Source organism: Staurois parvus, unplaced genomic scaffold, assembly GCF_062004578.1.
Source record: "Staurois parvus isolate SC_StPar_1 unplaced genomic scaffold, SC_StPar_1.0 ptg000077l, whole genome shotgun sequence".
NCBI lineage: Eukaryota > Metazoa > Chordata > Amphibia > Anura > Ranidae > Staurois > Staurois parvus.
In genome coordinates, this window is record NW_028317873.1 from 4,666,380 (window position 1) to 4,679,770 (window position 13,391).

Sequence of the window (13,391 nt, forward strand, 5' to 3'; positions counted from 1 at the left end):
CCCACAGATTCTGTAGCACCCAGTATCCCCCCCATTCAATGTCCAACCCAGAATTCAGGTGGAAACAGCAAATTTACCAACTCCCCTTGATATTCTTGAGCTATTTTTCATGGAAAATTTGTATTAATTGATTGTGGGCCAAAGCAATTTATACGCACAACAATACATCGCCACACACTCAAATTCAGCTATTGCCAGACAATTTTCATGGAAACCCATCACAGTTTCCGAATTTAAAACATTTTTGGGCCTAACCCTCAACATCGGCATTACAAAAAATAATGAACTGGTCCACAGACCCGATTCATCATATGCCCATGTTCTCTGCTGCCAAGGCCAGGTATAGATATGAGATGATAATGTGGTTCATGCATTCAACGATAACACTCTCATGAAAAGAAAAAAAAAAAAAAAAAAGAACATTACTTATATGCCAAACAAACACCTGCAACATACTGGTGCATTGCTGGACTTTGAGTGGTTATACCAGGATGATGCCTGCAGTTCTGCCGGCTGACCATAGATCTGATCGGAGACTGGGATGGCTCTAATCATCAAATCATCAATCAACTGGAAGCAACTAGCATTTCATCACTTCGGTTTCACCAGAGATAAGTAGTGCCATTTTTACACAATCCTGGCATTTTAGGGACTCCCAAACTGTGATAGGTAGTGAGGAGTGACAAGAGGAAATATGCCCTTTGAAAGCCTTAAGGTGGTCATTGAATTTTGGGGGCCTGTTCATGGCTAGGCTGCCAAAAAGTCTCTCACATGTGGTATCCCCATACTCAGGAGAAGTAGCAGAATATGTTTCGGGTGTTATTTCTTCATATGTCCATGGCATGTGTGAGCAATATATCATTTAACAAAAGCTATAAAAAGTTATTTTAGTGGCAAAAATGAAACTCTTCCATGGACTCAACATGCCTCTCAGCAAATTTACTTTCCAAAAATAGGTCATTTGGGGGTTTTGTACTGCCCTGGCATTTTAGTATCTCAAAAAATGTGACAGGCAGTGAGAAATTAAAAGCTGTGCAAATTCATATACGTTACCAAAGACATGTAGCAGAATACATTTTGGCCTAAATTTAGGAGTAAATTTGATTTTATTGGACAGAAAGTAAAGAAAAATTATCGTTTTGTTTTTTTTTTATTTTCAGTTTTCATTTGTTTATATTGCAAAAAATAAAAAAACCCAGTGAGGATCAAATACCACCAAAAGAAAGCTCTATTTGTGTGAAAAAAAGAATATAAATTTTGTTTGGGTACATCATATGACCACGCAATTAAACAGCAAAAAATGGACTGGTCATGAAGGGGGTAAAACCTTCCGGAACTGAAGTGGTTAAAAACTTTTCATTGTGCACCATTGCAATCTTCCAGCCATCAGTGTCCTAACAATTGATGACATCATCAGTTGATAAGGAGGACATTGGGCACCTGCACAATATCCGTTTGCCCCTTTCCTGTGTCTTTCCATCAGCACTGGGGTCACATTGGCTCAATGAGGGAGAGAAATTGAGGGAGAAGAGAAACATTGGAGTACTAGTTATTACCAGTATGCAAAGGTATATTTGTTTTGGAAGACTAAATCACTTCCAACATTGAGTGTCCGACGTTTATAGATGCTGCTGCCTTATATTAACTAGTAGCCGACCGCAGATAGCCGAATGACGGCTGCACTGCGGCCGGCCAGTTCTGAGTGGACGTCATATGACGTCCCCCCAGAACGCGCTCTCCTGCGTGCCCCAGGGGGCGCGCACCCGGCGATCTCTGTGATCGCTGTGTCCTACGGACACAGCTGATCACGTGATGTGGTAAAAGGCCGATCACAGCGGCCTTTAACCACGTGATCAGCGGTGTCCAATGACACGCTGATCACAGGGAAATGCAAGTGCCGGTTCTCGGCTGCACTTTCCTCACGCTGTCAGATCGTGAGGAAAGTACTGCCGAGAACCGGCAGTTGTCACAGCGGGGATCGGCACTGATCATCAGGGCACTGATGATCAGTGCCCTGATGATCGGTGCCCAGCAGTGCCACCCGCAAGTTCCGCCCACCTGTGCCCAGCAGTGCGCCCACTAGCTCCGCCCAGCTGGGCCCAGCAGATCACCCACCTGTGCCCAGCAGTGCACCCACCTGTGCCACTCTGCAGTGTCACACACCTGTGCCCAGAAGTGCCACCTACATGTGCCACCCACCTGTGCCACCCAGCAGTGCAGCCCAGCAGTGCTGCCAGTCAGTGCAACCAGTCAGTGCCCAGGGGTTGTGCCAGTCAGTGCCCAGCAGTGATGCCAGTCAGTGCCATCTATCAGTACCCATCATCAGTGTCACCTATCAGTGCTGCATATTAGTGCCGCCTATCCGTGACACCTCATTAGTGCTGTCTATCAGTGCCGCCTATCCGTGCCACCTCATTAGTACTGTCTATCAGTGCCCTTTAGTGCTGCCTATCAGTGCCCATCAGTGCCGCCTATCAGTGCCCATCAGTGCTGCCTCATCAACGCACATCAGTGAAGGAGAAAAAATACCTGTTTGAAAAATTTTATAATAGAAACAAAGAAACTTTTTTTTTTTTTTTTTTTTTTTGCATTTTTTTATTTATAGCGCAAAAAGTAAAGCGCCCAGTGGCGATTAAATACCACCAAAAGAAAGCTCTATTTGTGAGAAAAAAATGATCAAATTTTCATATGGGTACAATGTTGCATGACCGCGCAATTGTCAATCAAAGTGCGGCAGCGCTGAAAGCTGAAAATTGGCCTGGTAAATAAGGGGGTATAAGTGCCTGGTAGGCAAGTGGTTAAACTATTAGTTTAATTTTTTACATTTTGGAATGGGATGCATTAAGATTGTGCAGGATTTTAAAGGGTGCCTTGATTAAGAAATGTTTAAAAAAACACTGCTCTAGATCTGAGGGGAAGGTCTAAAATGAAGGGAAGCTCTGTTGATTTCTATCACCAATCATGTGCAAGCAAAAATGCATTTTTTCCCATTTTCCTTGCTTGTCATTGGGTATTCTTTACAAAGGGAAGCTTTACCTCATTTACTAAGCTCTGGAGCAAGTGCACTTGCAGCGCACAGTATACAGTGGATATAAAAAGTCTACACACCTGTAAAAATGTCAGGTTTCTGTGATGGAAAAAAAATGAGGCAAAGATAAAGCATTTCAGAACTTTTTCCACCTTTAATGTGACCTATAAGCTGTACAACTCAATTGAAAAACACACTGAAAGCTTTGGGGGGGGGGGGGGATTAAACATAAAAAACTAAAATAATGTGGTTGCATAAGTGTGCACACCCTCTTATAACTGGGGATGTAGCTGTGTTCAGAATTAAGCAATCACATTCAAACTCATGTTATATAGGAGTCAGTACACACCTGCCATCATTAAAAGTGCCTCTGATTAACCCCAAATAAAGTTCAGCTGTTCTAGTTGGTCTTTACTGACATTTTCTTAATCATATCCTACAGCAAAAGCCATGGTCCGCAGAGAGCTTCCAAAGCATCAGAGGGATCTCATTGTTAAAAGGTATCAGTCAGGAGAAGGGTACAAAAGAATTTCCAAGACATTAGATATACCATGGAACACAGTGAAGACAGTCATCATCAAGTGGAGAAAATATGGAGCAACAGTGACATTACCAAGAACTGGACGTCCCTCCAAAATTGATGGAAACACGAGAAGAAAACTGATCTGGGAGGCTGCCAAGAGGCCTACAGCAACAATAAAGCAGCTGCAGGAATATCTGGCAGAACCCAGACCTGAATCCAATCGAAAATCTGTGGGGTGATCTGAAGAGGGCTGTGCACAGGAGATGCCCTCACAATCTGACAGATTTGGAGTGTTTTTGCAAGGCAGAGTGGGCAAATATTGCCAAGTCAAGATGTGTCATGCTGATAGACTCATACCCAAAAAGACTGAGTGCTGTAATCAAATCAAAAGGTGTTTCAACAAAAGTATTAGTTTAAGGGTGTGCACACATATGCAACCACATTATTTTAGTTTTTTATTTTTACTTCCCTCCACCTAAAATATTTTAGCTTGTTGTTCAAATGAGTTGTACAGTTTATAGGTCACATTAAAGGTGGAAAAAGTTCTGAAATTAATCATATTTGACTAATTTTTTTACATCACAGAAACCTGACATTTTAAACAGAGGTATGTAGACTTTTTATATCCATTGTATTTTCCTTTAGTAAGTCAACCCCATAGTTTCTAAGTAGCTTCCTGACATACAAGACATGTCATGGCAATCAAGTGGTTTAAACAAGTTCACGGCTGCAGGTTTGTGGCTGATCCCTCTCCAGTTTGTAAAGGTTAGCGAGGCTGCTATAAAGCCATCAAATCACTATGACAACATGCAAATATGTAGCAGCAACCTCCCTTGCTCTTGGCCCCATAGCAATTACCTCAACTGTACTGTACACTAGAACTTTACAGTGTTACTAAACCCAGGACCCTGCATTCACTCTATCTGGTCTCCCACAGTACAGAGAACATGAAGTGTAATTATTTTAGTAAATATAAACTGCTAAATACCTTTTATCATCAGAAGTTAGAGCAGTCTTGTGACTTCTATCAGTGTCCTGCAGAGCAAATGTTAAAGCATGTAGGAGGAGTTTTCATTCTGCTCTAGAAGGATGCAGAACCCCTGTCTGGACAGTGCTGATTGGCCCTGTGTTGATCACATGCACTCTTCCAAAAAAAAAAAAACCTCTCTAGCATGTGCAGAGTGACACCACACGATATGTCTTATCAGCAGATAAGGAGGGGGACACTGTAAGAAGGGGAGGATCAGAGAAGACATTATCAAACAGCCTTTTTTACACAGTGCAGAGGATTAACCCCTTAGGTTCCACAGTGAGTATAACAAGCATGCTTTACTGCATCTACAGACTGATTGTACTGTTGTGGGTTTAGTAACACTTTAATCCTGATTTCACAGCCCTTGGCACTAGCATACAGATAAACGGGAAATCCAGGATTTTCTGTCCTTGATCTTCTTCTGTAGCAGAATAAGACATCTGGCATTCCATCAGTCCTATGAGATTTTGTTACACTCTATGACATAAGTAATCTACCAATACACGCCCAGGGTTTTCCAGTTAACATTAAGGCTACATTCACAGCCAAGCAGAGCGATTTTCAGGTGTTTTGGAGCTCTGGAAGCATATACAAGCATTTTAAAAGTGTATTAAAAGCATTTTACATGTGTCAAGCTTCAGGTGTTTTTGTTTTAGCCAATAGAACGCACTTGGGGGAAGAGATTGGGGTGGTGAGCTGCACGACAAAGCACTTGTAAAATGTTGCATGTTGCGCATTTGCACTCAAGTCTATGAGGCAAGACAGCCCAATATGAAGCTCATGTTGTTTGAGTGAGAGGCGTTTATCTCAAGGCAACAAAACTCTCAGTTGTAAACAGGGAACATTAAAATGAATGGGATTTTAGTTGTTGAGCGTCTTGGACCTCTGAGCTACAAACTGCTCAGTTGTGAACAGGGCCTTATATACAGTATATCTACACAGGTGTAGCCACTGTGTTTGCTCTTCATGTATATAAGCAACACAATAAATTAGTTTAAGTCCTCATTAACATGGGAGCTGCAGCCCGTACAGTTTGTATTGACCTTTTGTTTATGCGGCTGGAGCTGCGAGGTGCAGACAGTTTATGTAATTCTATGGGGATGTGGCGGCTGTACAGACACAGCTGCTTGTCCTAATTTGACACCATTGCAATGGAGGGTGAATGGCCCCAAAACCCACACTATGGTTTTCCTTGCAAAGGCTGTGTGGCACTAGCAGGGCTGCACAATGAAGACCAGGCAAGCTACAGTCAGGGAGGTATGGGTTCATTCAAACAACAACAACAGTATTAAAAAGTACATTTGTCCTTCACCTATTTCCTCTCCCTTTATGTCCTGCTCAGCAATTGCTCATAAAAGATGGCTAAATTACTTCCTGAACTAGCCAGACAGTCGCTAGAGGACTAATCTACAGATCTGTACATGTTATAGAGACTATGGTAAAGTAAACATTAAAATACCTGAAGGCATAAACCTTTATTACTATTACTAGATACCTAAAACAACAACTGGGTAAAAGTCAAACTGAACCACTTGAGCTCTGGAAGATTTACCCCCTTTCATAACCAGGCCATTTTTTGCTGTTCGGCACTGCTCTATTTCAACTGGTAATTGCGCAGTCGTACAATGCTGTACCCAAACGAAATTTATGTCCCTTTTTCACATAAATAGAGCTTTCTTTTGGTGGTATTTGATCACCTCTGTGGTTTTTACTTTTTGTGCTATAAACAAAAAAAAAAAAAAACTAAAAATTTTGAAACAAAAAAAAACTATATATTTTTCACTTTTGGTTATAAAAAATATCCAATAATGTCAACGTTAGTCATAAATTTATGCAAAAATGTATTCTGCTACATTTCTTTGGTAAAAACAAAATCCCAATACATGTATATTAATTGGTTTGAGTGAAACTTACAGCATCTACAAACTATGGTATATACACACACACACACTTGGAATTTCCACAGCTTTTACTTTCTGACTTCCTATCACATTTCTTGAGGGCAGAAACCCTTTTTGGAAAGTAGACGCCCCAAGGATTTTGCAGAGAGGCATGTTGAGTCCACGGAACATTTTATTTTTTGCCACAAATTTTTCAAACATGACAAATTTATTTACTTTCTTTTTTCTACACAGTTGTCACTGTGGCAACAAATGAGATCTGCAAAATACTCACCATGCCTCTTAGCACATACCTTGGAGTGTCTTCTTTCCAAACAGGGGTCATTTGGAGGGGTTGCTTCTACTATCCTTCACACCCCGAATTAGGAAGCAACGTAGGATTACATCGCTTTGCCCAGAGCCGCTGCTTACTCGCAAAATGGGGGTAAGCGGTTAGCAAGAGGTTATAAAAAAAACCCTTAATTTTTTTTTTTTTTCTAAACTCAATATGGTATTTTTTATTTTATTTTTTAACATTTTTTTCTACAACTAATACTTTTATCAGAATATTACATTGTTACCATTCTGTCATGCTGTCATGAACCCAAACCATTCATGAATTGTCATGAATAAGTTAGGTTTTTGACAGCTCAAGATAGTGATCTGTGATTGGCTGGAGCTGGTCACATGGTACAGGGTGATGTGATTGGCCACATGTATCATGTGACAGCTGTGGGCCAATCACAGCTCACTAGGAACAGAAGCAGAGCTGTTATGAATCAGATTGATTCATAGCAGCTTTGCTAACATTGTGATCATGTGATTGCATAGCAATCACATGATCACCGGGATCTTCATTCCGCTGTGTCCGCCGGACACGGCAGTCGTGGGTGGGGAGCGCTGCGCTCCTGCTCAGGCACGGAGTGCTCCCCTGTGTTAGCACAGCCAGAGCGGCGTACCCGTACGTTGCTTTGCCTGTAGTTGCCGCCCGTCCACAGTACATTACAGGCGAGCAGCAGTTAATGGCAATCTCTGCCAAAACATATTCTTGTTTACATTTGCATAGACAGTTTGGTATTGCTGTTTGTGTCCACCTTTCAGATGATTTGCCCTCTTCCTCTTCTGGTGATGTATGCCACCTGGGACAAAAGGTGAGAGAAAATGTCTTGCAACAGGAATACAATCAGAAACAAAAAACTATGGTGGGAGGATTGACGCTGTGGGGTTTATTTACTAAAGCTGGAGAGTGCAAAATCAGACTCACTTCTGCATAGAAACCAATCAGCTTCCAGGTTTCATTGCCAAAGCTTCAATGAACAAGCTGAGGTTAGAAGCTGATTGGTTTCTATGCAGAAGGGAGTCTGATTTTGGACTCTCCAGCTTTAGTAAATAAACCCCTATGTGTCGGGCAGCAAGAAAAGTCTCCCCAATTAGGGTAGCAATAAAACCTGATTGGGCCTACTCTATGCAAAGCCTTAAAGCTAGTTAAAATGTATTAAAAAAAAAAAACTGTTTTTCTATGCAGGCAGTCCCATAACTTGAACTTTTAGGGGACATTTTCTTGTACCCCCTGCACCCATAACTACAACAGAAAGCAAGGATACAGAAATGGCAATAAAAACACTTTACATTTGTAGAGTGGTCAAGGGTTAGAACCTGTGTCAGGTTTAAATTGCTGTTTGTGTCCTAACCAGGAAGATTTCCCAACAATTACTACCTCTTTACTGACACTTTGAAGGCAGAAAGTGAGACGAAATCTACAAAGTGAGAAACTGCAAGAAAAACCTAATGCCAGTTAAATATCTTGCTCATTCTATCCAAAGACACAATGACTGAATCTGAACATATGTATATTTGAACATTTGTTGTGTTAAAAAACAAAAATGAATTACCATGTAAAAGGACAACTCTGTTCCAGGCAATCAAGTTGCTATCAACATTTTTGTCAGAAAACAGCAGCGTGGTTGTAACATAATCTAAAAGCTTAAAAATACATATAAATTAGTTAAGACTCTATGAGAACACATCTCCTTATCTGAAATCAATAATTATCTTTTGGTTCCAATTACACAATGTTTACACAGCATACACACAAGACTTTACAGAAGTAAAAAGCAAATATATAACCAAAATACACAAAACATAAAGCAGAACTTCACTCTCTCAATCAACATGGACTTTTTTTTAATCCTTATGCTGCTAGTATTAATAAATAATTGGAAAACGCTGTTATTTACCTGTTAACTTATTTCCAGGAATCTTCCAGGACAGCTTCACATGAGAGATAGGCTCCTCCGACCAGGAAACACCTGATCCACTTTTTCCTAATAAGTAGCCTCTCTCCCCAGGGATCCTCAGTACAGGAATATAACCTAAGGCCTAGGATAAAGCACAAAGATAACAGTAGGAACAACATATGTCTAGTCCATTAAATGAAGGAACGCCAGCATGTAACTACACAGTAATCAGGTGGGAGCTACGCTGTTCTGGAAGATTCCTGGAAATACAGTTAACAGGTAAATAACTGTGTTTTCCCAAGTCATCTTCCAGGACAGCTTCATGAGAGGATTGAATAGGAATACGTACATTACGGCGGGACTGCCGCTTGCAAGACCTTCCTGCCAAACGCCTGGTCCTTGTTGCAATCAGGTCCAACCAGTACTGCCTGGCGAAGATGCTGAAGCTGGACCATATTGCGGCCCTGCAGATCTGTCTAGGGGAGGCGCCAGCTCTCTCTGCCCACGTAGCTGCGGTGGCCCTAGTCGAGTGCGCTTTCAAGCCAGGTGGTGGCACCAGTGATGCATTTTTGTATCCTTCTGGAGATGGCTTCTTTTCTCCATCTTGCGATGGAGCCTATAGAGGAATTCTATCCCTTTATTGGTCCTTGAAATAAGACAAAGAGGCTGGACGAGCATCTCCATGCTTTAGTGCGCTCGATGTATGCGATTAGGCATATTCTTACATCAATTTTGTTGTAATGTCTTTCTTTGGCGTTGCTCGGGCTCCCGCAAAAGGATGGTATTACAATTTCTTCTGTGGAAATACGACGTGACCTTTGGCAGGAATGCCAGATCCATATGGAGGATAATCCTATCCAACAGGATTGTGAAGTAAGGCTCTATCACTGACAGTGCTTGCAGTTCGTTGACTCTGCGAGCAGAGACTAGGGCTACCAAGAGGGTAGCTTTGAGGGTGCCTGAGAGAACATTTTCCCAAGGGTTCAAATGGCACATGTTGGAAACTTTTTAAAACTGTGCCTAGATCCCAGAGAGGGCATTAAGGCGCGCACGGGACTCTACGTCTGGAGACAGCCCTCAAGAATCTGGCCGCCAGGAGATCCTCCGCTAATTTCAACTCCAGGAAGTTAGACAGGGCAGCTACTTGCACTTTGAGTGTATTAGCGGTTAAGTTCTTGTCTGCCCCAGCTTGAAGGAACTGGAGCACTGTGTTTAGGGTTGGAGCACCTGGCGGCTTGTTACCATTCCACCAGTAGGAAAACTTCCTCCAGATTTTGTCGTAAATGGCATTTGTAGACTTTTTCCACCCGTCTAAGATGGTAGTGACCCCTCTCTCTGATAAGCCTTTTTTAGCTAGCCTACGCCACTCAGAAGCCATGCTGTTAGAAACAGCTTTTCTGGGTCTGGGTGCACCACTGCCCCCTGTACTAGTAGGTCTTTCGTGGGTGGTATCGTCCACGGGTCCCTTAGGCTCAGCTTCTTCAGGAAGGAGAACCATGACCTTTTGGGCCAGAATGGAGCGATCAAGATGACTCTGGCCTGAGACGACTGTATTTCCTGTTCCACTCTTGGTAGTAGTCTGAATGGTGGAAAAGCGTAAAGGAGGTCCCTCTCCCATGGCTGGGCCAGTGCATCTGTTCCTGCACTTTGCAGGTCTCTTTGAAGGCAGAAGTACTTCCCTAGTTTTGCGTTCCTTCTGTTGGCGAAGAGATCTATGGAGCGAATGCCCCATCTGCTGCAGATCTGGGCGAACGCCGTGCGGCTGAGGCACCATTCTGACTGGTTGATTTCCTCTAGGCTCAGCTGGTCCGCTAACAGGTTTAGGTCTCCCTTCAGATGGACCACAGTGATTGATTTTAGGTTTCTTTCTGCCCAGCTCAGGAGGGTATCCGCCAATTCCATTAGTTTTGGGGACCTTGTACCCCCTTGCCTGTTCAAGTATGCGACGGCCGTCATGTTGTCCAACAGAATCTGAATCTCTTTCCCTTCTATTTTTTCCTGAAAGACCGTAAGCTCTTTGAAAACTGCCAAAAACTCCCTGAAGTTTGATGACCTTTTTGCGGTTTCTGGGTCCCACTTGCCCTGGGTCAGGCAGCCCTACATGTGTGCGCCCCCACATGCTTGCGTCTGTAGTGATTTTTGTTGGGTTGGATTGTTTCCATCTTCTCCCGGATCCCAGCATGTGAATGTTTCCCACCACTCCAATGACTCTCTTACTTTGCGTGTGAGGTGAATGCTGGAATCTAGAAATGCTTGGCTGCCGTCCCAGTGGGAAAGGACGTGCTTCTGTATCGTTCTGGAGTGTAGTTGAGCCCATTGTACCCCCAGTATGCCAGCGGTCATGCAGCCGACGAGCTTCAAGGCATTTCTGATTGTGAAAACTAGCATCCCCAGGAGGCTCCTCATGTCTTGTTGTAGTCGGAGCGCTTTTCTGGTGTTAGGTATAAGCAGGTGCTTGTGGAATCCAGAATGTATCTCAAATATGTGATTCTGTTGGAAGGAACGAATTCTGATTTCTCTGTATTTATTAGCTATCCTAGGTTTTCCAATAAAGATATTGTATGCTCCACATGGCATTTCAGAGCTCTTTCCGTGTCTGCCAACAAGAGTAGGTCATCCAAGTAGGGGATAATGTTTATCCCTTCTATCCTCAAGGCTTGCAGAGGTGCCGCTAGAATTTTTATAAATATCCTTGGTGCTGAAGACAGACCAAAGGGAAGTGCGTTGAATTGGAACAAGATCGTTCTGTTCTTGCCCTTTAGCGCGAACCTTAGGAACTTCCTGGACTCTTCCCTTATCGGGATGTGAAGGTATGCGTCCTTTATGTCTATTGATTATATGAATACTCCGGGAGGGAGAATTTCTTTCGTTGTGTAGATTGTCTCCAAGCGAAATGTTTTGGGTTTTACGAATTTGTTTACTTTCTATAGGTTGAGACTCATTTAGTATTTCCCAGGCGTCTTCCTTCTTAGAAAAAAATGGGAGTAGAATCCCTTTCCCTTTTCTTCTTCCTCCAACTGACTGACCATGTTCTGTTGGAGCATTTCTTCCAGGATGTTCACAAGTGCGTCCACCTTTCCCTCCTCCCTTGGTAGTGGAGTTGCAAGGAACCTGTAAGGGGGGAGTTGTGAAAATTCTATTCTTTAGCCGTTTCAAATTGTGTCTAGGATAAATGCATTCTGTGTAGTCTGTAGCCATTACGTGTGAAAGTGTCCCAGCCTTCCTCCCACCTGGCTCTACCTGTCACTTGAACTGAGTTTTGGTTTTGTCCTGGTTGGGGTTGAAGAGAAAGCCTCCTTTCCTCTTTTTGAGACCCAGCCTTTCTTCTGGCCCTGAATTCTGGTTTCTATCGTTGCGTTCTGCCTGTTGGGATGAAAAAAGTTCCGTCCCGCTTGCCTGCTGGGAAATGGAAATGCCATCCTTTTGTCGGCAGACCTCTCAAGGACCGAAGTCAGTTCTGGCCCAAAGAGGAAATTTCCCTCAAAGGGCAGGCCGCAGAGTCTGGATTTGGAAGCAATGTCCCCCTGCTAGGATTTCAACCAAATGGCTCTTCAGGCTGAGTTTATGAACGCAGTTGATCTTGCTGTGCATTTGAGGCTTTCAGCCAATGCGTCTGCAATAAAGGGCACTGTTTTTTCCAAAACCGGTAGTGATTTAAGAATTTCCTCTGCTGACGTGCCTTGTTCAAGGTGAGAGCGGAGCTGGCCCAGCCATACGTCTAGGGTCCTGGAATCGCAGGTTGTTGCTATTGCTGGTTTAAAGTTTACTGCGGACGCTTCCCATGCTCTTCTGAGGAATTTGTCGGCCTTGCTGTCCATTGGGTCCTTTAGGGAACCCCCGTCTTCAAAGGATACATCTGTGGATTTCGATATTTTCGAGAGGGGAGCATCCGGTTTTGGGCAAGACTCCCACATAGAAGGATCTTCCTCCTTAAATGGAAATCGTCTTTAAAGATTTTTAGGAAAAAAGGCTTTATTTTCCGGCTCTTCCCATTCCCTTTTTATAGTAGACCATAGGGTGGAATGGACCGGGAATGTGCGGCCACTTCTCTTTTGGAACCCTGCACATAGCTGGTCATTCAGAGAGAGATCTGGTTGTTCCTCTTCTAGGTCTAGAGTGTCGTAGATTACTTTCAAGAGGCCTTATGTGTTTTCTACTGGAAAAAGGCGCCATTGTGACTTGTGATCCTGTTCTTCCATCACAGCTTCCTCAGAGTCGGTAGTGCCGGAAAGTTCCGCGACAGTGCCTGGATCCAGTTTTCTCTTCTTCACCTGAGGTGCTGGGTTGAGGCCCGTCTGGGGTCGGTTCCTGCATCTGTTTCCTAAAGTTTTGAAAGGTTTTCGACATCTCCCAAGTCATATTTAGTAGGAAATCTCTGAAGAGGGACCCTGACTCTCTTTTGATCAGCTTATCGATGCACTCCTGGCACAGCTGCTTTTTCCAAGCGCTAGCGAATTTCTTTTTGCAGGTAGCGCACAGAGAGCCTCCTTTTCCTTTCTATCCTCCTCCAGTGGGCCCATATAAGGACAGGGATACACAAGATATAGGCCTCCTGTAAGCCAAGGGCTCCTAGGAGGACACCCCCTCCCCCCCGAGCATGCACCCACTGACAGAAATAGAGATACCTGTGGTGCCAGAGAGAGAGGGAAAGACAGGGAAGGAAAGGGGAGAATGCCTCATGCACCCTCAG

The 13,391-nt window shown here is 43.4% G+C and overlaps 1 protein-coding gene across 1 annotated transcript in view; it reads right to left on the reverse strand.

The window, feature by feature from the left end:
• Window positions 1-13,391, reverse strand: part of TRIP13 (thyroid hormone receptor interactor 13) — a 93,246-nt gene that overhangs the window by 47,687 nt on the left and 32,168 nt on the right. The window contains exon 6 of the mRNA XM_089669466.1: window positions 8,357-8,447. Within this exon, the coding sequence (XP_089525592.1) occupies window positions 8,357-8,447 (91 nt within the window). The remainder of the gene's footprint in view (window positions 1-8,356; window positions 8,448-13,391) is intronic.